This window comes from Abrus precatorius, unplaced genomic scaffold (genome assembly GCF_003935025.1).
Source record: "Abrus precatorius isolate BTA unplaced genomic scaffold, Abrus_2018 Scaffold5, whole genome shotgun sequence".
NCBI lineage: Eukaryota > Viridiplantae > Streptophyta > Magnoliopsida > Fabales > Fabaceae > Abrus > Abrus precatorius.
The window spans coordinates 6826137-6847942 of NW_020874395.1; the positions used below are offsets into that span (position 1 = coordinate 6826137).

Here is a 21806-nt window from a genome sequence, read left to right on the forward strand (position 1 = left end):
AGAAATGGCTACGAAAGAAGGGCTATTGCCTCCTTTGTCTGCATAAATTTTGTAGCCTGTGGCCGGTGGTGCTGGTTAGAGGAAGATAAAAGACTTCAAAAGAAATTTATTTTCTTATGGAGACGCTGTGTTTTTACTTCACAAACAAAGTTGAGTAGAAGAAATTGTTCTTTTATTCCATTAGGTGTGAGTGTAAGAATCAATTCTCATGGATGTTACTTCTTGCAACCTTTTTTTAATCTTTTGAAAATAAAATTCCAAAGCTTTTACTCCCTTCCAAAGGTTAAATTTTGGGAGTTGCTTTCTGAATTTAATGTTTGAAAGGTCGTTGGAAGTGTCCCTTACCGAGATTCTGTTGGGAAATATTTCAAGTCTTTAGTCGGTGAGCCGTTTTAATAAGGTGCCACGAAGCCTTAAGTCGGTGAGGCTATGTTAGTAGGTTGCCACGTATTTCTAGCTGGATTGATCAAATCTGTTAGGTGTTAATTGTGATAGTTTTGCTATAAATAACAACTCTGATGTTAGATTGGGTATCTTGTAATTCATTCATAAAATTCTTGTAATTCTTCTCTTCATCTTAATAAATCCATTTCGGAACCTTTCATTATATGGTTCCCTATTCTTCATCAAGTTCTTCGAGTCTCTGTATTCCTAGAACCAGAAAAACATCACAACAGATTCTTCGTTACATCCTCGTTCATTATTCTGTTTAAGCTTGTATGTGCTTAAAATTATTCAAATCTCTCTCTGTAAAGATTGAAATCCGGTTTCCAATAAAAATAATGATGTATGAGACACTATCAACGTGATTTTATGGTAAAAATATAAAACCCCTAAAATGTTAACGCTCAAGTAACATGGATTCAATCTATTGTCCATTTTTAAAAATATATTAATATATTAGTAAATCGTCTGAAAAAATTAAAAAAACTCTTAATGGTTCCTTGGCTTATTATGTGACACTGTCTGGTTATTAGTCCTTACCGAAAACCAGAGGCCAGGGTCCGTGGGTTTGTTTATCTCCAAGGCTCAAAATATGGCAGCAGAGTCACTGAGAGTAACCACTTCATCTCTCTGCTATCTCAATGGATCACAGAGGAGACCAACCCCACTCTCTCCGGTTCGCTTCATGGGTTTTCGCCCTCGACCCTCTCACTCTCTATCTTCATCTTCTCTTTCGCACTTCTTTGGGACTTGTCGAATCAACTACAATTCACGCCAACTTGCTCCACGAAAAAGAAACTTCTTTGTTTTCGCCATGTCTGCTGATGGTGTCTATCATTCTATCCCTTTTTTATCTGTCTCGTATTAAGAATGTATGTTTGGTTTTTTAAAGGAAATAAAAAATGAATGATATGAAAGAAAACATTTTTTTTTAGTTTGGTTCATTTGTTTGTCATCCTTAAAATTTGTATGTTATACTTCAACTTCGGTTTGAATGTAACAAAAAAAGAAAAGAATTTCGGTTTGAATTATCATATTAGGGGGGAGGGGGGAGAGCATCATTTGTCTGTTCTATTGGGCTTTTGAAAGTAACTTGTCACTTATGAGGAGTTGTCTTAAGAAATAATGGTAGTCTGTCTTTATATTTCCTACCGTTCAATTTTATTGTATATGAGTATGAAGTGTTTTGGTTTGGTTTGATCCATTTGAAAATGACCCTTTTTTACATTCTTCCCAGACACAAAGCGTGCTGTTCCATTGAAGGATTATCGCAATATTGGCATCATGGCTCACATAGATGCTGGGAAGACTACTACAACCGAACGAATTCTGTATTATACTGGAAGAAACTACAAAATTGGAGAGGTACATGAGGGAACTGCGACGATGGACTGGATGGAGCAAGAGCAGGAAAGAGGCATTACCATTACTTCTGCTGCAACTACTACATTTTGGAATAAGCACCGGATCAACATTATCGATACTCCTGGTCATGTTGACTTTACCTTAGAAGTGGAGCGAGCGCTTAGGGTGTTGGATGGGGCTATATGCTTGTTTGACAGTGTTGCTGGTGTGGAGCCGCAATCAGAAACTGTGTGGAGGCAAGCTGATAAATATGGGGTGCCGCGGATTTGCTTTGTCAATAAAATGGACCGTCTTGGAGCAAACTTTTTTCGAACGAGGGACATGATAGTAACAAATTTGGGTGCTAAACCACTTGTACTGCAGTTACCAATTGGTTCAGAAGATAGATTTAAGGGAGTTATAGACCTTGTTAGGATGAAAGCTATAGTTTGGTCTGGAGAAGAGCTGGGTGCCAAGTTTGATTTTGTAGATATTCCAGCTGATCTTCTAGAGCAGGCTAAGGATTACCGAGCCGAGATGATAGTAAACATAGTTGAGTTCGATGACAAGGCTATGGAGAACTACCTGGAGGGAATTGAACCAGATGAAGAAACTATAAAAAAATTAGTTAGGAAAGGAACCATAGCAGCCAGTTTTGTGCCAGTGTTGTGTGGCTCAGCTTTCAAAAACAAGGGAGTCCAACCATTGCTTGATGCTGTGGTGGATTATTTACCATCACCACTGGACTTGCCACCAATGAAGGGCACTGACCCTGAAAACCCAGAAGCGACAATAGAGAGGATAGCAAGTGATGAAGAACCATTTGCTGGGCTAGCTTTTAAGATCATGAGTGATCCATTTGTAGGCTCACTTACGTTTGTCAGGGTCTATGCTGGGAAGCTAAGTGCAGGGTCCTATGTACTCAATGCAAACAAAGGGAAAAAGGAGAGAATTGGTAGACTTCTAGAAATGCATGCAAACAGCAGAGAGGATGTTAAAACAGCTTTAGCTGGTGATATTATTGCTCTTGCAGGTTTGAAAGATACTATTACAGGTGAAACTTTGTGTGACCCTGATAATCCAATCATGCTTGAGCGGATGGACTTCCCTGATCCTGTGATTAAGGTTGCAATTGAACCCAAAACCAAAGCTGATGTTGACAAGATGGCATCTGGTTTAATCAAGCTTGCACAGGAAGACCCTTCTTTCCACTTCTTCCGTGACGAAGAGATAAACCAGACAGTGATCGAAGGAATGGGAGAATTACATCTTGAAATCATCGTCGATCGACTCAAAAGAGAATTTAAGGTAATAACTATCATTCCATTGTTGAGACTTTTCATTTATCCAACCCTGATGCTGTGTGTGAAATAATTGCAATTAGAAACAATAATAGTGCATAAGCATGGATGTTAGCTCATTAGATTGTAATGGAATCTGTTTCACTTTGAATTATCACTTATTTCCAGTAAATGAGGCAAATGGAGGAGTAAAGAACCATAAAAAATTATGATGCTTATGAGACATGACTCTTAAGCCTCAGTAAAATCCCTGTCTATCATCTGATTAAGCATTATTAATTGTTCAGTGGTATTGTCTTCCCCTTCCCCTCTTATCTCCTTTCTTCAGTAGTTTTATGTTAAGAATATGTCTTCTTTTTTTATAATTTTATCAAAATCATATTCTCTTTATTTGTTTATGCAGGTGGATGCTAATGTTGGTGCTCCCCAAGTAAACTACAGGGAAAGCATTTCTAAAACCTCAGAAGTGAAGTATGTGCACAAGAAACAGTCAGGTGGACAAGGTCAGTTTGCAGATATCACTGTACGGTTTGAGCCCATGGATCCAGGTAGTGGATATGAGTTCAAGAGTGAAATCAAAGGAGGTGCTGTACCAAAAGAATACATTCCTGGGGTGATGAAAGGATTGGAGGAGTGTATGAGCAATGGTGTGCTTGCTGGCTTTCCGGTTGTTGATGTACGTGCAGTTCTCGTGGATGGTTCTTACCATGATGTAGATTCAAGTGTGCTGGCATTTCAGTTGGCAGCAAGAGGAGCTTTTAGGGAAGGAATCAGAAAAGCTGGACCAAGGATGCTTGAACCTATAATGAAGGTTGAAGTTGTTACTCCTGAGGAACATCTAGGTGATGTAATTGGCGATCTCAACTCAAGAAGAGGTCAGATAAACAGTTTTGGTGACAAACCTGGGGGTCTAAAGGTACATCAAATAACTTGGTTCTCCTTGTTGGATTATTTTATTAAATTTGAAGGTTGACTTGAACGTGCTTGTGTGTATTGTTTGTCCGAAAATGCACAATGTTTCCTAATTGATATGTTTTCTACACAATTCTAATTTCCAAGGCAGCGCTTGAAAATCCAAGGGAGGGAAAGTGAGGCAAACTCCCAATATCATCCCACATAATCTCACAAGAGCCCCACTTCGCCTTCCCTCAATATAAGATCATAAAAGAAGAATAAGGTAATACCATTTAGGAGGTTGCAGTCATGTTAACCACATTGGTTGATTGTACTTGAAGTTTTTGCCAATCGTGGTTGGCTCAAAAAGTAGGATTGAACAGTGTTGACTCAGGTCTTGAGTTTGAATGGGGTATTCTATATGTAGCAGACTTTGTTGAGGACATGTGGATATAGATGAGTAGGATGAATGAAGGCAATATTTTTGTTCTGTTTTTTTACCTTGGATGTTGATTCTAATAATTGAAGCCATGCTTATTTTTACTTCCTTTTGATGGTGACAAACACAGGTGGTTGATGCTCTGGTACCTCTTGCTGAGATGTTCCAATACGTCAGTACACTTAGAGGGATGACAAAGGGCCGTGCATCCTACACAATGCAATTAGCCATGTTTGATGTGGTGCCTCAACACATTCAGAATCAACTTGCCTCAAAAGAGCAAGAAGTTGCAGCATAATGTTTTTCCTTGGTCTCCTAACAAGGAACTTCTTCCCTTTGATAGTTGTATTGTGTCCATTGTAAAATAGTTGGATTTATCTTTTTGTTTTGGTATTTTTTATTGTAATTTACCTTGTACCAATACAAGGTTAGCCAAAAGAAAAAAATCAGAAGCAGAAAGAAAAACAAAACAATTTTTCTTCCTGAAAGCATAGGATGCATTTGATCACAGTTATCTTAAATTTCAAGGTATCTTGAATATAAATGCAAAGTATTTAGGATTCCCATGTTTGGTACAACAATATGTTTATATTCTCTTTCTCTGGCATGTCTTATGCCTTTTGGTTGCCCTTAGCAATCTTAAATATCCAACTAGAGGGAATCATACACCGGGGCAAGTGGTATTCCCATGTGCTTGAATATCACATGTCTACACACATTGTGTGTTCCATAAGACACGAGTAATATGACATGTCCATGGTAATCTCAGCCCAGTATCAAACAAATGCATCTTTCTTTGGAATCCAAGATTAATGCTGATTTCCTTCTTTTATAGCAAAGCAAACCGTGATTAGGTTCCAAGTATTGCATTTGCAAGGGGACCAGGTGTGGCTGTGTTGATACTTCTGGAATCAAGAGGGTGAGACTTGTGCTGTTCTTACTGAGCAGGTAGATGCCAGTTGGTGCCTTGCAGTGTCTTTTTTGAGCAATTATAACTGTAGTTTATTGTTATCCCTATTCTTATATTGGACATTCTTATTTATAAGGCAAGGGTTCCTGTTGAGAGAATTATTTTGGAATTGCCTGCTGGAATGTTAGATGATAACAAGGGTGATTTTGTTGGCACTGCAGTTCACGAGTTCTATTTCTGATTGGCCTCATCCTCTCTAGTTATATTGAAAGTGCATGTTTTATGGCCTTTTCACTTGCATGTCAGACATTTTTTTATTTGTCATTCCTAGTGATGTAACTAACTTATCCACACTATGCATGATTTCTTGTATTTATGACACTGATAGGTTGAAGAAGAGACTGGCATCAAGTTAAACATAGAAGACATGGTTGACCTAACTGCTTTCCTTGATTCCGCAAATGGATGCAGAGTTATCCCTTCTCCTTTATGTTTTTAGCCTTTTTGATGAGGATCTCATTTTTCTTTTTACTTTTTCAAGTTTCATAATCTGTGCTCCACAAATAAGTTAGCTATTTTGTCAAATAAAAAACTATTTTTACTTTAGTCTTTCTTTCTGGTTTAGTTATCATTGTGATTCGTCCATAGTTATTATTTGAACTACAACAATAAAATAAAAAAATTACAAAAAGGAATAATAATCATTCAAATTACTAAGATAGAACTTGGTTGAGAAGCCTAATCATGGTTAAAGGTTGGATTTATTGGCATAAAGTTTGAAATATAATAGAAAATAGGACTGCATTATAATCATGTTATATTATATTTGATTACATGTAGAATTTTACTAAAACCATACAGTTTCATTGTTGCTGAACAAAATACAAAATAGCTTCATAGTCAAATTTTAACAATATATTTCATGCCATCTTCGTAAATTTCCTGCAATTTTAGTTTTGTTAAATTTTCTCTGTTTGATCTCAAGGAAAATCATAGAAATTATAACTGTATAATGGATTATTGATTTTTACTTTGTCCATTTACCCTACACATTTTAAGTTATATCCTTTGATGAATAGTCTTCTATCCATATGTAGTACAAAAGAATTGAAGAAATGGTACTGAGCTTGAGGAACCACAATAGGAAATAAGATAACTTTTTCACCAAACACAACAATTAAAAGAAGGTACCTTCCAATGATTGAAACCAAATGACTAAATGACTTGTCAGAACCTATTACAGTTTAGCATGAATTAATAATCATGGAGTTGTGGATGTATTTTGGTTGTGATTGGAGGAAATTTGATAGAAAGTAAGGTCACGCGTGGCAGGAAGCACAATCTTATTTAACTGCGAGTGCTTCATGACCATGCTTGGAGGATATGCACGCCGTGTTTCTTTTCTTGTGTATCTAATTAGGGATTTTTAAGGGTTGTAGAATCTTATTTAAAGACAACCAGTGCCTGTGACTTAGATAATCTTCTCTGAGCCAACTTTTGGAGTTGTTCGGAAGTGAATATCATCGGTGAAGACAAATGATACCTATCCAGAGTCTGAGCATTTAATTGAAATTGCATTTTGGTAACAAGAACTTAGGGCTATGGTGGATCCTTTGCATTTCCTTTGAAATCCTTTAAGTTTACATTTCCTTTTTGAAGGAAGATAGATTTCTTTACAATTGTTTTCTTTTCCTAGTTCATTATGAATATCTGAAATTATAATTAGGGTTATAGTGGATCCTTTGCATACTTTATGTGATATTTATGTTTAATGACAATTGATGTTTCTTTCAATGTTGATTTTTGCCCTAGTATATATATTTGTATGTAGATAATTGACTACTCTTAATATCTCACAATTGATTGCATTGTAGTCAATTGTATTATATGTAGTTAATGGATCTATAGGAAAAAACAAGACAAATAATTGAGTGAACCAAGCTTTGTTTTTCTCTTTCAATCTGTTATTAAATTAGCAAATTTATAGTATCTTTATGTTTTCTCTCTCTTTCTACCTTATATGACTATTGAGGGTACTAACTTATAGAAAAGAATATTAACATTGCATAATCATTGAGTGTTGGTAGCTTTAGTATGAGTAATTGAAAATCATAAGAAAATTGGGATTGGAGGTAAACTAAAAATGGACATAAAGAGGTATAAAAGTAAAAACATATACTCTAGGTTCATCTCTAATAGTTCTCTTGTCAAAAGTTGTGACTTATTTTTTTTCTTTTTCATTAATATTTAATATAAATCGTCCATAAATTTTCTTTAATATATTATGTCCTATTTTGGTTCAAGTAATTAAATCATAATATTCTCAATACTTGAAAACAATCTCTGTGGAACGATCTTTTGGAAACTCAATTTGAGAATACTTTTATCACTTTTCAACGGGTATACTTGTTCACGAAAAAATATTTTGTACTTATGAAAATAGTTAATTTGATCTTTATAGCTAAATTATTTTTTATTGGACTATTTTCTACTAGTTGACATCTTATGTTCACTCAAATTAATTTTTTTTTAATAATTAATATGGTTTTAAATTTTGTAAAATTTCTTACAAATAAGCATCAGTAGTTCTTGCAATTAATCACTAATTTGCAGAAAAATAGGCAACTTATTTTCTTGTTAGAATTTTTGTTTATATTTGCTGTGAAATGTTAGAAAATATATGAAAAATAGTAGTTGGAAATATATGGTTATGAAATTGTATTGGTCTAATTTTGGTTTATAATTTTGACTGTGAATGCTTAAAAATAATGAAATAAATTGACAATTTTTCATTGTCTAGCATTTGATTTGGTCTAATTTTGTAACATGATTTATTTTATTCTTTTTTATTTAGTTATTATTGTGATTTTTTCATAGTTTAGGGTTTATTTTGGGGTAACTTTAGTACAATGTTAATTTTGGGGTCATAAGAACCCATGGTATATGGTTAATTTTGACTTAGAAATAAGTAGGCCTTATTTTAATTCATTTTACTTTGTTTTGTTAATTTTCTCATGCATAAATAGATCCCCATCCATGTAAATTAATTTTCCTACTATCCCTTTTCAGTGTGCTACAATCCTTAAAATTCCCAACCTATTTGGACTTTAGATACGTTTTTTTTGTTGGTCAATGATAGACAATGTTGAGTCGTTGATGTAACATATTTTATGTTTACATTTAATGTTTTATTTTGATTAATAAACAATTTTCATATGTTTTATTTTTATAGTTTTTATCATTTTTTACTTATTTGAATAAATTGAGCCTATTACAAATAAATGCATTAATTTCACATTTTCGTTTATTCTGATATCTGACTACTCTTTTGGCCATAACTTTATCTACAGATATCATTTTTGGCTGATTCTAGTTGCATTGGATTTTACACATCTATGGTTTCAAAATGCATATATGGATCGTTGAATTTGGAGTTGTTTTCAATTTTTTATGATTTTTTTGAAATTGAGGCAAATTTGCTGAATATTGTTGCAGGATTGCATCTGGACCCTTGCTATTTGATAAATGTATTTGGACTTTTAGATATTATTGAGGTTTGCATTTTGGCCACTTAATTTACCCTAATCAGAATTTATAAATAGACTAATAAGGTTCTGAATTTGGAGAGGATTAGACACTTTGAGCTTTTGAGACTTGACCGAAATAAGAATCCTTATTTTTTTACTTTCTCTCAAACTCTCTCGTTTTTTTCTCATTCTTGCGTGGGTTAAGCGTTTCAATGAAAGGTTAAACCTCTCGTTCAATCTGCAGAATCCAAACGTTGTAGTTCTAACTTGAGTTTTGTGCTAATTGCTCCGAGTTTGTTCTCTTTTTCTCTCTAATCTCAGAATTGTTTATTGCGATCGTGATTGACTTTTTTGTTGTTAGATTTCAAATTAAGACTCGATTGATGCTCAGAAACTGTAACACCCTCTTTTTATTTTTCAATAATTTATGTTTTGTTTAATATTAAGTAATATTAGAGTGCATTTTGAAGGGAGTATAGAGGATTTTTGGAAGAATTTTGGTGCAAGTGATCTCGCTCAGACGAGGTAAATCTCGCCCAGGTGAGGCTGGGCTTGCAAGAATACAAACTTGCAAGGCTATCTCACTCAAGCGAGATACTTGTTGCTCAAGCGATATAAGATAAATTCAGTCCAACTGTCACCTCGTCCAGGCGAGAGTGATCTTACTCAGGCGAGGACTCACAGGAAAAATATCATGCTCTATGGGCACCATCTTACTTAGGCGAGATTGAGCTTATCTCAAACGAGCATATTAGAAAATAGTGAGCGAGACCACTGTCTACATATCTCGCTCAAGCGAGTTATTCCTCGCTCAAGCAAGAGTGCGTGGGACTGAGAGGTATTTAAGAGATTTCTAGCATGGAAATTTTATTTTTCTAAACTCATGTTCCTCTTTAAGTTTTCTTTGAACTCTCACTACCAGAAAACTCAAAAATATAGACGAATTTATAGACGGATTTTTCACTATTACAGACGAATTTTAGCATTACAGACAAATTTATAGATGACTACAGTTTGTCTGTAATATGCACGTCAGTAAATAATTACAGACAGATTTTGAAGTCTGTCTGTAATTTATAGATGAAAAAATCTGTCTGTAAATTTTTAAAAAATTATTTCATTTTTTTATAAACATAATTATTTTTCGCTGTTCCTAATTATCACAATTTATAAACATAATAAAAACTACAAAATTATATATTTAAAATTAAAAGTTATCTATAAAATGTAAAATTAAAATTTCATTACAAAGGAAGAAGTAAACATCTAGAAAAATAATATAAAAAATAAAATAACATTGTATATCACTAATAATCAGTGTGATCATCTTTTGAAAAAGTATCGCCACCAGTAGAGGAAGAGTCAGAGGAGGAATGACGCATGAAGCTGAAGATTGGTGGTGTTGGAGCTGGTGGAGGAGGAGGAGGAGGAGGTGTAGAAGTGCTTGCTCTCATGAGTTCAAAGTATGCATGCATCTACTGCATCTGCATATGCTGCTGCTGCATCTGTTGCTGCACCTCCCTCTGCATCCTCGATGCCACCTTCTTCTCTATCTTCTTCTCCATTTTCTTTGCTCACTTCTTCTTCCATGCACTTTCCTTACTCTTCCACATCTCTTCATTTTGCTTCTGCAGTTCTTCATTGAGGGCATGGACCTGAGTGCGGACCATGTCTTCCACTTCCTCAGGTACAAGAGAAGAGGCATCTCCGGTGACAGATGTAGGGGACATAGATTCTGCAAAGCGACTCCCCATATCGTAAATGCGGCCTTTATAAAGGCCACCCACCGTTTCTGACCATAGAGTATCATCATCAACTGACTCTGGATCTTGAGAAGATGCCTCCTCAAGCCTTTGAATATAGTCATCCTATAATTCAATGCAGATAATTATATATTAGTCTCGAAAACTATATAATAAATCATTAATAATAACATATAGTGTCAATAAGGATAACTTACATATGTGGCCTGAGATTGTGTATCAACCCACAAGGTTTTGTCTCCTTTACGAGTATGTGTCTCCTTGAACGCATCTCCATGTGTAGGTGGTCTCTTCAGTGACTTTTCCTGCAATTTTAATTAAATTACCGTCTCACTCATCAATTGTAGATTGAATAAAATAAATTTTAAAATAAAATTAAAAATCACATACCAAGTTCGCTTTAGTGCCAGCCAAAGTCGTAGAACCACCAGTATGCAACGATCCTCCTTTTAAGGATGCCCTATTTGTCTTGTTCTTTACTGAGAGATTTTTAAATTCATCCGTACTCCAATACTCCTGCAAGACATGAAGGAAGTTGGGTGCTATCCAATCAGCAGATGATGGATCCTGACGGGCCTCAGTGTACATCTGTCTTAGTCGCTTTGTAGTGCGACTCTTCCATGCCTTGAAAATCATCTTTTCATCCTGGGAGGGAATGGAGATGTTGCTCTACATAAATACAATTTCATTAGAAGAATTACAAGAAACAATATCTAATTACACTTAGCTGGAATTAATTAACTGTTATTACCTTCCAATCTTTGAACCATTCCATCTTTGTATCCATAGGCACCTTTGCAAAACTTGTGTAAGGCGCATCAAACATCTTCTTAATGGTATCTGTCACCTGGTGAAGACCCTTCTGTGGTGGAATCCAACTTAACACACAATAAAATAATACAATTATTACAACTTGTTTAAAACAATTTAGAGTTATTATTCATATTTTAAATTTAACTTACCAAGCGATCTAGATGATGCCTGGGTCTGTGATGATTGTTGGCCACTTACCGCTGGGACAGCAGTGGATCCTTCACCTGTGCCTTGTGTAGAAGGAGGTTGTGTGGCATGTGTAGTCTGCAGTGCAGGGGGAGGAGTAATATACCCAAGGTTGGGCACCATGATAAACTGTTCCTGTCCCTTATCCTGCGAGGTCTGCATAGTAGCTGGTGTGGAAGTGGAAGTGGAAGTGGGCGCGGTGGGTGAAGCAGTATTGTCACGATTAGGACCCTGAGTAACACCTTTCTTAACTTTACCTGCTATATCTGAAACAAATATAATACATGTTTAGAGACCAAATACACAAATACACAATATTGTATCAAATTTTTATTTTACATTACACAAATTTCTTATGTAAATTTTGGCAAAATCTCTTCTAATACATGAATATTTTATTATATTTGTTTACATTTAATAAAATATATATCTAATGTAAATTTTGGCAGAATCTCCCATAATATATGAATATTTCCCTATATTTATTTACACTTAATACAACAAATTTCTAATATAAATTTTGGTAGAATCTCTCCTAATATATGAATATTTTTCAACATGAATATTTTCACTTAATACAACAAATTTCTAATGTAAATTTTGACAGAATCTTCCCTAATATATTAATATTTCCTTACATTTGTTTACACGTACTTAATACCAAAATCTAAATTTTCTTTACACATAATCTATATATTATGTAATTGCCCACTTCTTCCAATGCATAAAAAACATACACATTACAATCATAAACCGTTCTAGAACACATCCCCTTATAACTGCACAACATACATATTCTATAAACTCCGCAAACACAAACAATCTAATAGCACACAATAATCAGGTTCGGAGAAGGACCTCTACGCCCTTCCCCCAGTCATACAATCTCTAATCCTACAACTCTATCTTAAAAATTTTAAGTCTCTAAAATACATCAAAAATAAAAAACTAAACCAATTAAAAGTTAGAGTATCGTACCAGGAACAAAATGATGCAAATTATCTTTCAAATGGATGCTCCAATCACTCGCAAAGGCTAAAAAACTGAAGCTCCTTGAGAGAGAGAGACAGAGAGAGGCGAGAGAGAGAGAAATTTATGAAAAATGAGGAAGGGGAAGGGGGAGGCGCGAATTTATGGGTTTCAGACATTACAGACGGGAAAATCCATCTGTAAATGGTTTAATGAAATGGTGCGTTTTAAAGATCCAGTTACAGACGAATTTTTTCGTCTGTAAATTCTTCAAGTCCATTTATAGACAAATTTTTCCATCTATAAATTGCCACATGAAAAGTCGATTAAAAAAGGGCAATATTTACAGACAGATTTTTCCGTCTGTAACTACCGCTTCAAATTTCCCTCCCTTTTTCAAATTACAGACAGAAAAATCCATCTGTAATTCCTGTTTATACTGTTTTGCGCCAAATGGCGGGAAAACTACAGACGAATATTACAGACAAATATTTATCTGTCTGTAGTATAGACGGGTATTACAGACAAATTTTTATCCGTCTGTAATACAGACGGATTTTTCAGAAAATTAAAAAAAAAAATCACAAATTTGTCTGTAAATCTGTCTATATTACAAATGGATAAATATCCGTCTATAATATCCATCTATAATCAGCACTTTTCTAGTAGTGTCTCTCTTTATTTCCCTAGATAAAAGACTCAAAAACTCTGGTTTCTCTTCAAATTCAAGCTTAGACGTTGAGTCTAAACGGTTTCAAGTAAGTTTCTCTAGATTAAACTTTGTTTTCCCCGATCACTTTTCATGTTTTTGTTTCTTATGGATATTTATTGGTATTCAGGAGAACTTCCATAGTTGACCTTTGATCTTTTTCAATATCTCTTTGTGAACTCGTCTTTGAGGTAAGGAGGACTCTATTTTATCGTTATATTACAGTATTTATTTTGTACTCATAGAGTACTGTTACATGAACATTTAATGAGAATATATGGTGGAGAAATCTTATGTGTGGATAATGAATGAAAAGACGTTTATTTGATTGTTTAGACTGATTGGTATATGCATTATATATGAGTACATAATATGAAATATGATTAAACTTGCTAAGTGATTATGATGTAATTTTATGGAATATGTCTGGGTGAAATGATATGATAAAGTATGATATTGATTTGAAGGATTTAATAGTTGAAACTACATTAATAAGGATATATGAGTGGAGTTAGTCTGAAAGTGCTTTACTAAGCACGATCTTTGAATGGGAAAAAAGATAATTCTGATAATGACTTAAAAGTTGAATATGGATTGGATCTAGTGTGAATAGTAATAGAGATACACTGGGGGTATAGAGTTGAGAGATGATGAAAGTCTAGGGGAAACGTAGGGTAGTGAACGAAATTTGTGTATATGTACACACTCTTTCTGAGAGCGAATGCGTCACATGGTCTCACACTCATTTCCTGACTAGACTTCTGACTATGTCTTTGCTAAGGGGCCTGATTATTGTACATGTATCTGAGTGCATGGGCTAGCTGGCGACTATTTACCTAGTTGAGTAAAACTTCAAGAAATGCTGGAGGCATAATATAAGATCTAGTGTGAATAGTTATAGAGATACACTGGGGGCATAGAGTCCAAAGATGATGAAAATCTAGGAGAAACGTAGGATAGTGAATGACATTCGCGTATGTGTACACACTCTTTCTGAGAGCGAATGCGTCACATGGCCTCACACTCGTTTCCTGACTAGACTTCTGACTATGCCTTTGCTAAGGGGCCCGATTATTGTACATGTATCTGAGTGCATGGGCTAACCGACGACTATTTACATGTATCTGTGATCACAATGCACTGGGAGTGCGTACTGGAATGAGAAAACAAATAATATATAAGATATTGTGAATGATGTGTGTTTGAATATCTTTGTAATGTGAATTTAGTGTGAAATTGGATATATTGTATTTATACTATAAACTATGATTTTGTGATATAATGTTTGGAAAAGGATAGAATAGACATTCATCCTTACTAATATTTTCAAGGAAACAAGATGACGGAGCCTCAGGGAAGAGTTTGATTAATAGATAATTCAGTACATAATAGGCTCAATTATGTATTTAATGAATATCAAAGACTATGTTATTTTAAATTTGCTAATCTTGTGGAAGATGAGCCTAGGAATAGAATACATCAGACCCTATGTATCTATATGTATAGCGGTACTGTTAAAACTCCAGGAAACCTCACTTATCTATTTACCTATCACCACCACGACCATCTCAGAAGACTGTCCAGATGGATATTTGAGCATGCTACCAGTATAGAGGTCACAACTGATTTAGGCGATCGTTACCTTGGATCAGATGATGATCTGTATTCGGAGGATTTGGCCGAGATAGAGAGTTGGGATGTTGGTGATGAATAGAACCGGTTTTCAGTATTTAATTATGGAGAAGACTGCTTTGGGACTTGAACTTGGCTATATGTTGTATTATTTTGGTTATGTAAATATTGTTTTAAGTCTCATATATTTTTACAAATAGTTTGTAAATTTCTATATTTGATAAATGTAAATGTACATTCAGGTTTCCCATGGAGAACACTAAATTTTAGTCATGATATTTATTTATTTATTCTCTCCTTAATTTATTATTGTTGTTTTATTAGTATTGAAAAGTTTGAACTCACCTAGATACTTATATTTTAAGGAAAACTTTACTAATCTGCTATAATAAGTTCATTACATTCAGGAACTGATGTTTTATGTCAAATTATTAAGAATAAGATGTACCTGGTACAAATTTAAAATTTTAGGGTGTTACAATTTGGTATCAGAGCAGTTCATCCAAACCAGCTTGAGGTATAGGACTAGTTCATCGATGCGATGTGTTATATGTTATTGATTAGGAACTATTTGTTAATACAACCTAGTGGTTGTGAATTGTTTGATTTGGTTGAGATGTTTGAAATGTTTATATGATTTGAACTTAATATGAAATGTGTTAGAATGAAAGCTGATGTGTGAATAGAATTAGTACTATGGCTGGTACAGGTAGACCTACTGGTACTACGAATGAGATCTTGACCCGTATGACGCAAGTCTTAGAAACCTTGGTGCATAACCAAGATGCGGAGTCAGCAGAGTATTGTGGACTTTCATTGTTCATGAAACGTAACCCTCTGAAGTTCGAAGGGAAAGTTAACCCAGAAGGTGCTTAAAGATGGATAGCAGATACAAAGAAAATCTTCAATGCGATGGGATGTATTGTGAGAAGCATAAGGTGGTTTATGCCACCTATATGTTGGGAGGAGAAGTGGAGGACTGGTGGAGATTTGCTAGTCAAACTCTGCCACAAGAAGAAGGATACATTCATTGGAAAGCTTTCAAAACATGTTTCCTAGGGAACTACTTCCCTAGAGGCTTGAAGAAACAAAAAGCCTGGGAATTTCTTGAAATGAAGCAAGGGAATATGTTCGTGGGAGAGTATGCTGCAAAATTTCATGAGCTTATGAAGTACTGGCCTCATTTCTAGCATAAGGATGGAGATGAAGATCTATGTGCCCAGTTTGAGAATGGGCTAAGGCCGGAGATACGGGCAGCAGTCAGTGTATTCCAGCTGACTGATTTGCCAACATTGATAAGCAAATACTGAATCTTTGAGACAAATTCCTAAGGCAAGACCGTAGATAGTCGGATTGGGGGCCCAGTTAGACAAGGTTGAAGGCCTCCAAGATTCCTTAGAGGACCTTACTCTAGAGTTAATCAGTCTCAGTCTCGAGGGACTGTATTTCATGGAGGTAGTAGCAGTGATTCTAACTTCTCCGGAGGAACACTGAGATGCTTTAGAGGTGGAGAACCCCATCTGGTGAGGAACTGTTCATAGCCACCATCGACTTGTGGAATTTGTGAGAAGACAGGGTACTTTGCGAGTAATTGTTGGTCAACTCCTCAACGGAGTGAAAGTGCAAGTGAGAGTAACTGGCCTGCGTTCAGAACAAGTAGTGGAGCGAAGCTGAATGTGCAAGGAAAGGTTTTTGCCGTGAGTGGATCTAAAGCGTCCAAGTTTGATGAACTGATTAAAGGTAAAAGCATCATCAATGATAGACTATGTGATGTCTTATTTAATTATGGTGTCACACATTCTTTTGTTTCTATGGATTGTGTGAACTGTGTTGGGTTACCAATATCTTCCCTACCATGGAATGTTATTGTGTCCACTCCTACCACTAAGCCTGTTGTAAGTTCTTCTGTGTGCTTAGACTGTTCTGTGATGATTCATGGTTGGAATTTCTATGTGGACTTAATTTGTTTACTGCTTTCTCAATTTGATGTTATTTTGGGCATGAATTGATTGTCATCTAATTGTGTTCTGTTATATTATAAGGAGAAATCTTTAATCTTTGGTGATGATACACCAGGAAACTCTAGACTCCTAAGTATGGGTGAAGCAAGAAATACGGTTGAAACTAAGGCTTTCAAGATATTGTTCTATGCTAAGATTAATAAGACTGTGAAAGCTGAGTATATTTTAGTAGTGCGAGGTTTTCTGGATGTTTTTTCATAAGATGTAATAGAATTTTCACTAGAAAGAGAAATTGAATTCACTATCGATTTAATTTCGGGAGCCAGCCTAATGTCAAACGCATTATACTAAATGTCACCAGTGGAGTTAGCTGAAGTGAAAAAGCAAGTGGAACATCTATTGCAAAGGCAATTTGTAAGGCCAAGTGTGTTACCATAGGGAGCGCCAGTACTTTTGGTGAAAAATAAAGACGAAAGTATGAGAATGTGCTTTGATTATTATCAGTTGAATAAAGTGACGATTAAGAATAAGTACCCTATTCCTATGATCAATGATTTGATGGATCAGTTATGAGGAGTTTTGATGTTTTCAAAGATCGATTTGCAATCAGGCTATCATCAGATCCGAGTGAAGAAGGAAGATATTCACAAGACAACTTTTTGGACCCGTTATGGTCATTATGAATATTTGGTGATGTCGTTTGGTGTGACTAATGCCCTAGCAGTGTTCATGGACTATATGAACAGGATTTTTCATGAATTCTTGGATTGATTTTTAGTAGCGTTTATAAATGATATTTTAATCTATTCCAAGAGTCATGAGGAGTATGTGGAGCACTTAAGAATTGTCTTGCGAATACTGAACGAAAGATAGCTGTATGCAAAATTGTTGAACTGTGAATTCTGGCTTCCACAGATACATTTCTTGGGACATGTTGTGTGGTCGACCCAGCAAAAGTAGAAGCAGTAGCTCAATGGTCAAGGCCAATAACTCCCACCAAAATTAGAAGTTTCCTTTGACTAGCTGGCTATTATAGAAAATTCATTGAGGAATTTTCTAAAATATCGTTGCCATTAACGAAATTGACGAGGAAAGGAAAAGGCTTTGAATGTAATAAAGAATGTGAAGCTAGTTTCCAGAATTTAAAAGAGAAGTTGACCTTGGCACCAGTGTTGATATTGCCAGATCCAGAACAAAAGTTTGAAGTTTATTGTGATGCTTCAAGACAAGGACTTGGATGTGTTCTGATACAATCTGGAAGAATAGTTGCCTAAGCTTTAAAACAACTTCGACCTCATAAAGTCAACTATCCTACACATGAATTGGAGCTAGCAACAGTAGTATTTGCATTAAAAATCTGGAGGTATTACCTATTTGGATCAAGATTCAAAGTATTTAGCGATCACAAGAGTCTGAAATATCTATTCGATCAGAAAGAGCTAAACATGAGGCAGAGGCGATGAATGGAGTTTCTCAAGGATTATGACTTCACCTTATCTTATCATCCTAGGAAGGCGAATGTTGTAGTAGATGTGTTGAGCAGGAAATTCTTACACATTTCTGCCATAATAATAAAAGAGTGAGAGTTGATTGAAGAATTTAGAGACTTGAATTTGATGGTAGAAGTGCGACTCAAGAGCTTGTACATGGTACCTTGAAAGTTAATAACGATTTCTTCTTGTAAGTTCAGAATGCTCAACTGGAAGATCAATATTTGCAAGATTTGGTGCAGCTAAAGGATGAGACTAAGGGCTTAGAGTTTCATCGCGACTCAAGCAGACTTATCAGGTTTAAGGGAAGAGTGTGCATTCCTCAAAATGAAGAGTTAAAGCAAATGATATTGGAAGAGACACATAAGAGCAAGTTGAGTTTCCATTCTGGAGCAATGAAAATGTATCACAATTTATGAAATTTTTTTTGGTGGTATGGCATGAAGAAAGAGATCGCTGAGTATGTTGCAAAGTGTTTAACATGCCGAAAATCAAAGACGGAGTATCAGTGTATGCTGGGAGAATTACTACCATTGGAGATTCCTGAATGGAAATAGGATAGTATCTCCATGGATTTTGTATCTAGACTGCCAAGGACAAAGAGAAATCACGATGCTGTATACGTGATTGTAGACCGCTTAACCAAGACTGCACATTTCATTCCAATTACATGAAGTATAAACTGGAGAAGTTACCAGAAGTGTACATCAATGCGATAGTCAGATTATACGAAGTACCGTATCAGATCGAGACCTGAGATTTATGTTAAAGTTCTGGGAAAGTCTGCAAGAAGCCTTGGTAACTAAGTTAAAACTTAGCTCATCATACCATCCTTAAACTGAGGGACAGACAGAGTGTAATATCCAATCACTGGAGGATTTGTTATGGACTTGTGTGATGGAGTAACAAGGGATGTGGGATGAATGTCTAACTTTGGTAGAATTCACATACAACAATAGTTATCATGCAAGCATCGAAATGACACCATATGAAGCATTATACGGAAGGAAGTGTTGAACTCCTCTATGCTGGTACAAAGCTGGAGAAACAATCTTGTATGCACCTGATGTAGTGCAGAACCAGAATGACCAAGTGAAGATGACTAGAGCGAAGATAAAGATTGCCCAAGATAGATAGAAAAGCTACCATGATCAGCGAAAGAAGCCTTTGAAATTTAAGTTAGCGATCATGTATTTTTGCGAGTTTCACCTGTTACTAGAGTTGGTAGGGCATTGAAATCCCGAAAGCTATCTCGTAAATTCATTGGACCATTCGAGGTTCTGAGTAGAGTTAGTCCTGTAGCATATCAGATAGCCTTACCCCCAAGTCCTTCTAATTTGCATCATATGTTCCATGTGTCGTAATTGAGGAAATACATTCTAGATCCTTCTCACGTGATTGAACTTGATCCTACCCAAGCTCAAGAGAATTTGTCATATGTTGTTTTTCCTGTGAAGATTGTGGACCATCACGTTAAACAGTTAAGGGGAAAAGATATTTTATTGGTAAAGGTAATTTGGAACTCAAGTGATGAAAGAGATGTCACTTAGGAGCCTGAAGACAAAATGAAGAAAGTATACTCTCATCTTTCCGTAATCAGTGAATTTTGGGGGAAAATTTCCTAAAAAGGGTATTTAAGAGATTTCTAACATAGAAATTTCATTTCATTCTAAACTCATGTCCCTTTCTCAGTTTTCTTTGAACTCTTTCTTTATTTCCCTAGATAAAAGCCTCAGAAACTTTGATTTCTCTTCAAATTTGAGCTTGGACATTGAGTCTAAACAATTTCAAGTAAATTTCTCTAGATTAAACTTTATTTTCCCCGATCGTTTTTCATGTTTTTCTTTCTTATGGATATCTATCGGTATTCGGGAGAACTTCCACAGTTGACCTTTGATCTTTTTCAATATTCCTTTATGAACTCGTTTTTGAGGTAAGGAAGGCTCTATTTTATCGTTATATTACAGTATTTAATTTGTGCCCATAGAGCACTGTTACATAAACATTTTATGAGAATATGTGGTTGAGAGATCTATTGTGCGAATAATGAATGAAAAGATATTTGTTTGATTGTTTGGATTTATTGATATATGCATTATATAATGAGTACCTAATGTAAAATATGATTAAACTTGCTGAGTGATTATGATGTAATTTTATGGAATATGTTTTGGTGAAATGATATGATAAAGTATGATATTGATTAATAAGGATATATGAGTGGAGTTAGTCTGGAAGTGCTTTACTAAGCACGATCTTTGAATGGAAAAAAAGGATAATTCTGATCATGACTTAAGAGTCAAATATGAATTGGATCTAGTGTGAATAGTTACAGAAATACATTGAAGGGATAAAGTCTGGAGATGATGAAAATCTAAGGAAAACATAGGGTGGTGAGCGACATTCACGTATGTGTACATACTTTCTGAGAATGAATGCGTCATATGGCCTTACACTCATTTCCTGACTAGACTTCTGACTATGTCTTTGCTACGGGTCTGATTATTGTACATATTGTATCCGTGAGCATGGGCTAACTAGAGACTATTTACCTAGTTGAGTAAGATCTTAAGAAATGTTAGAGGCATCGATAACTATTATTACAGTGCACTGAGAGTGCGTATTATAATAAGAAAACTGATAATATATAAGAAATTGTGAATGATGTGTGTTTGAATATGTTTGAAATGTGAATTTAGTGTGAAAATGGATATATTGCATTTATACTATAAACTATGATTTTGTGATATAATGTTTGGAAAATGATAGAATAGACGCTCATCCTTACTAATATTTTCAGGGAAACAGGATGACGAAGCCTCAGGAAAGAGTTAGATTAATAGATAGTTCAGTACATAATAGGCTCAATTATGTATTTAATGAATATCAAAGACTATGTTATTTTAAATTTGCTGTTCTTATGGAGGATGAGCCTAAGACTTTTGTTATGTTAGAAATGAATTTCTTTTATAGTATTCCTTTTGATTTTCCTATGAATAGAATACAACCCTATGTATCTATATGTATAGAGGTACTGTTAGAACTTCAACAATCCTCACTTATCTATTTACTTATCATTACCACAACCACCTCGGGATGGACATTTGAGTGCGTTACTGGTACAGAGGTCACAACTGATTCAGGAAATCGTTACATTAGATGAGATGATGTTTTGGATTTAGAGGATTTGGCCGAGATAGAGAGTTGGGATGCTGGTGATGAATAGGACCAGTTTTTAGTATTGTTATGGGGAGACTATTCTGGGACTTGAACTTGCCTATATATTGTAATTATTTTAGTTATGTAAATATTGTTTTAAGCCTTATATATTTTGACAAACAATTTGTAAATTTCTATAATTGATATATGTAATGTATATTCAGGTTTCTCATGGAAAACACTAAATTTTAATCGTGATATTTAT

At 35.1% G+C, this 21806-nt stretch overlaps 1 protein-coding gene across 3 annotated transcripts; it reads left to right on the forward strand.

Annotated features, from left to right (window-relative positions):
- Positions 1 to 532: 532 nt before the first annotated feature.
- LOC113867174 (elongation factor G-2, chloroplastic-like) lies at positions 533 to 5936 on the forward strand. 3 transcript variants are annotated; one of them, XR_003505145.1, is made up of 5 exons: positions 533 to 1271; positions 1682 to 3096; positions 3493 to 4005; positions 4553 to 5370; positions 5721 to 5932. XR_003505145.1 is itself a non-coding variant. In XM_027502279.1 (4 exons), exons 1-4 carry the CDS (start codon positions 1037 to 1039, stop codon positions 4718 to 4720), a joined length of 2331 nt encoding a protein of 776 aa, XP_027358080.1. In that variant the 5' UTR covers positions 533 to 1036; the 3' UTR covers positions 4721 to 5936. The 3 variants fall into 3 exon arrangements, 1 of the variants encoding a protein (XP_027358080.1); XR_003505146.1 differs by lacking the exon at positions 5721 to 5932 and adding an exon at positions 4149 to 4266 and having other exon boundaries at positions 1000 to 1316; positions 4553 to 4991; XM_027502279.1 differs by having other exon boundaries at positions 4553 to 5936.
- The last annotated feature ends 15870 nt before the right edge of the window (positions 5937 to 21806 follow it).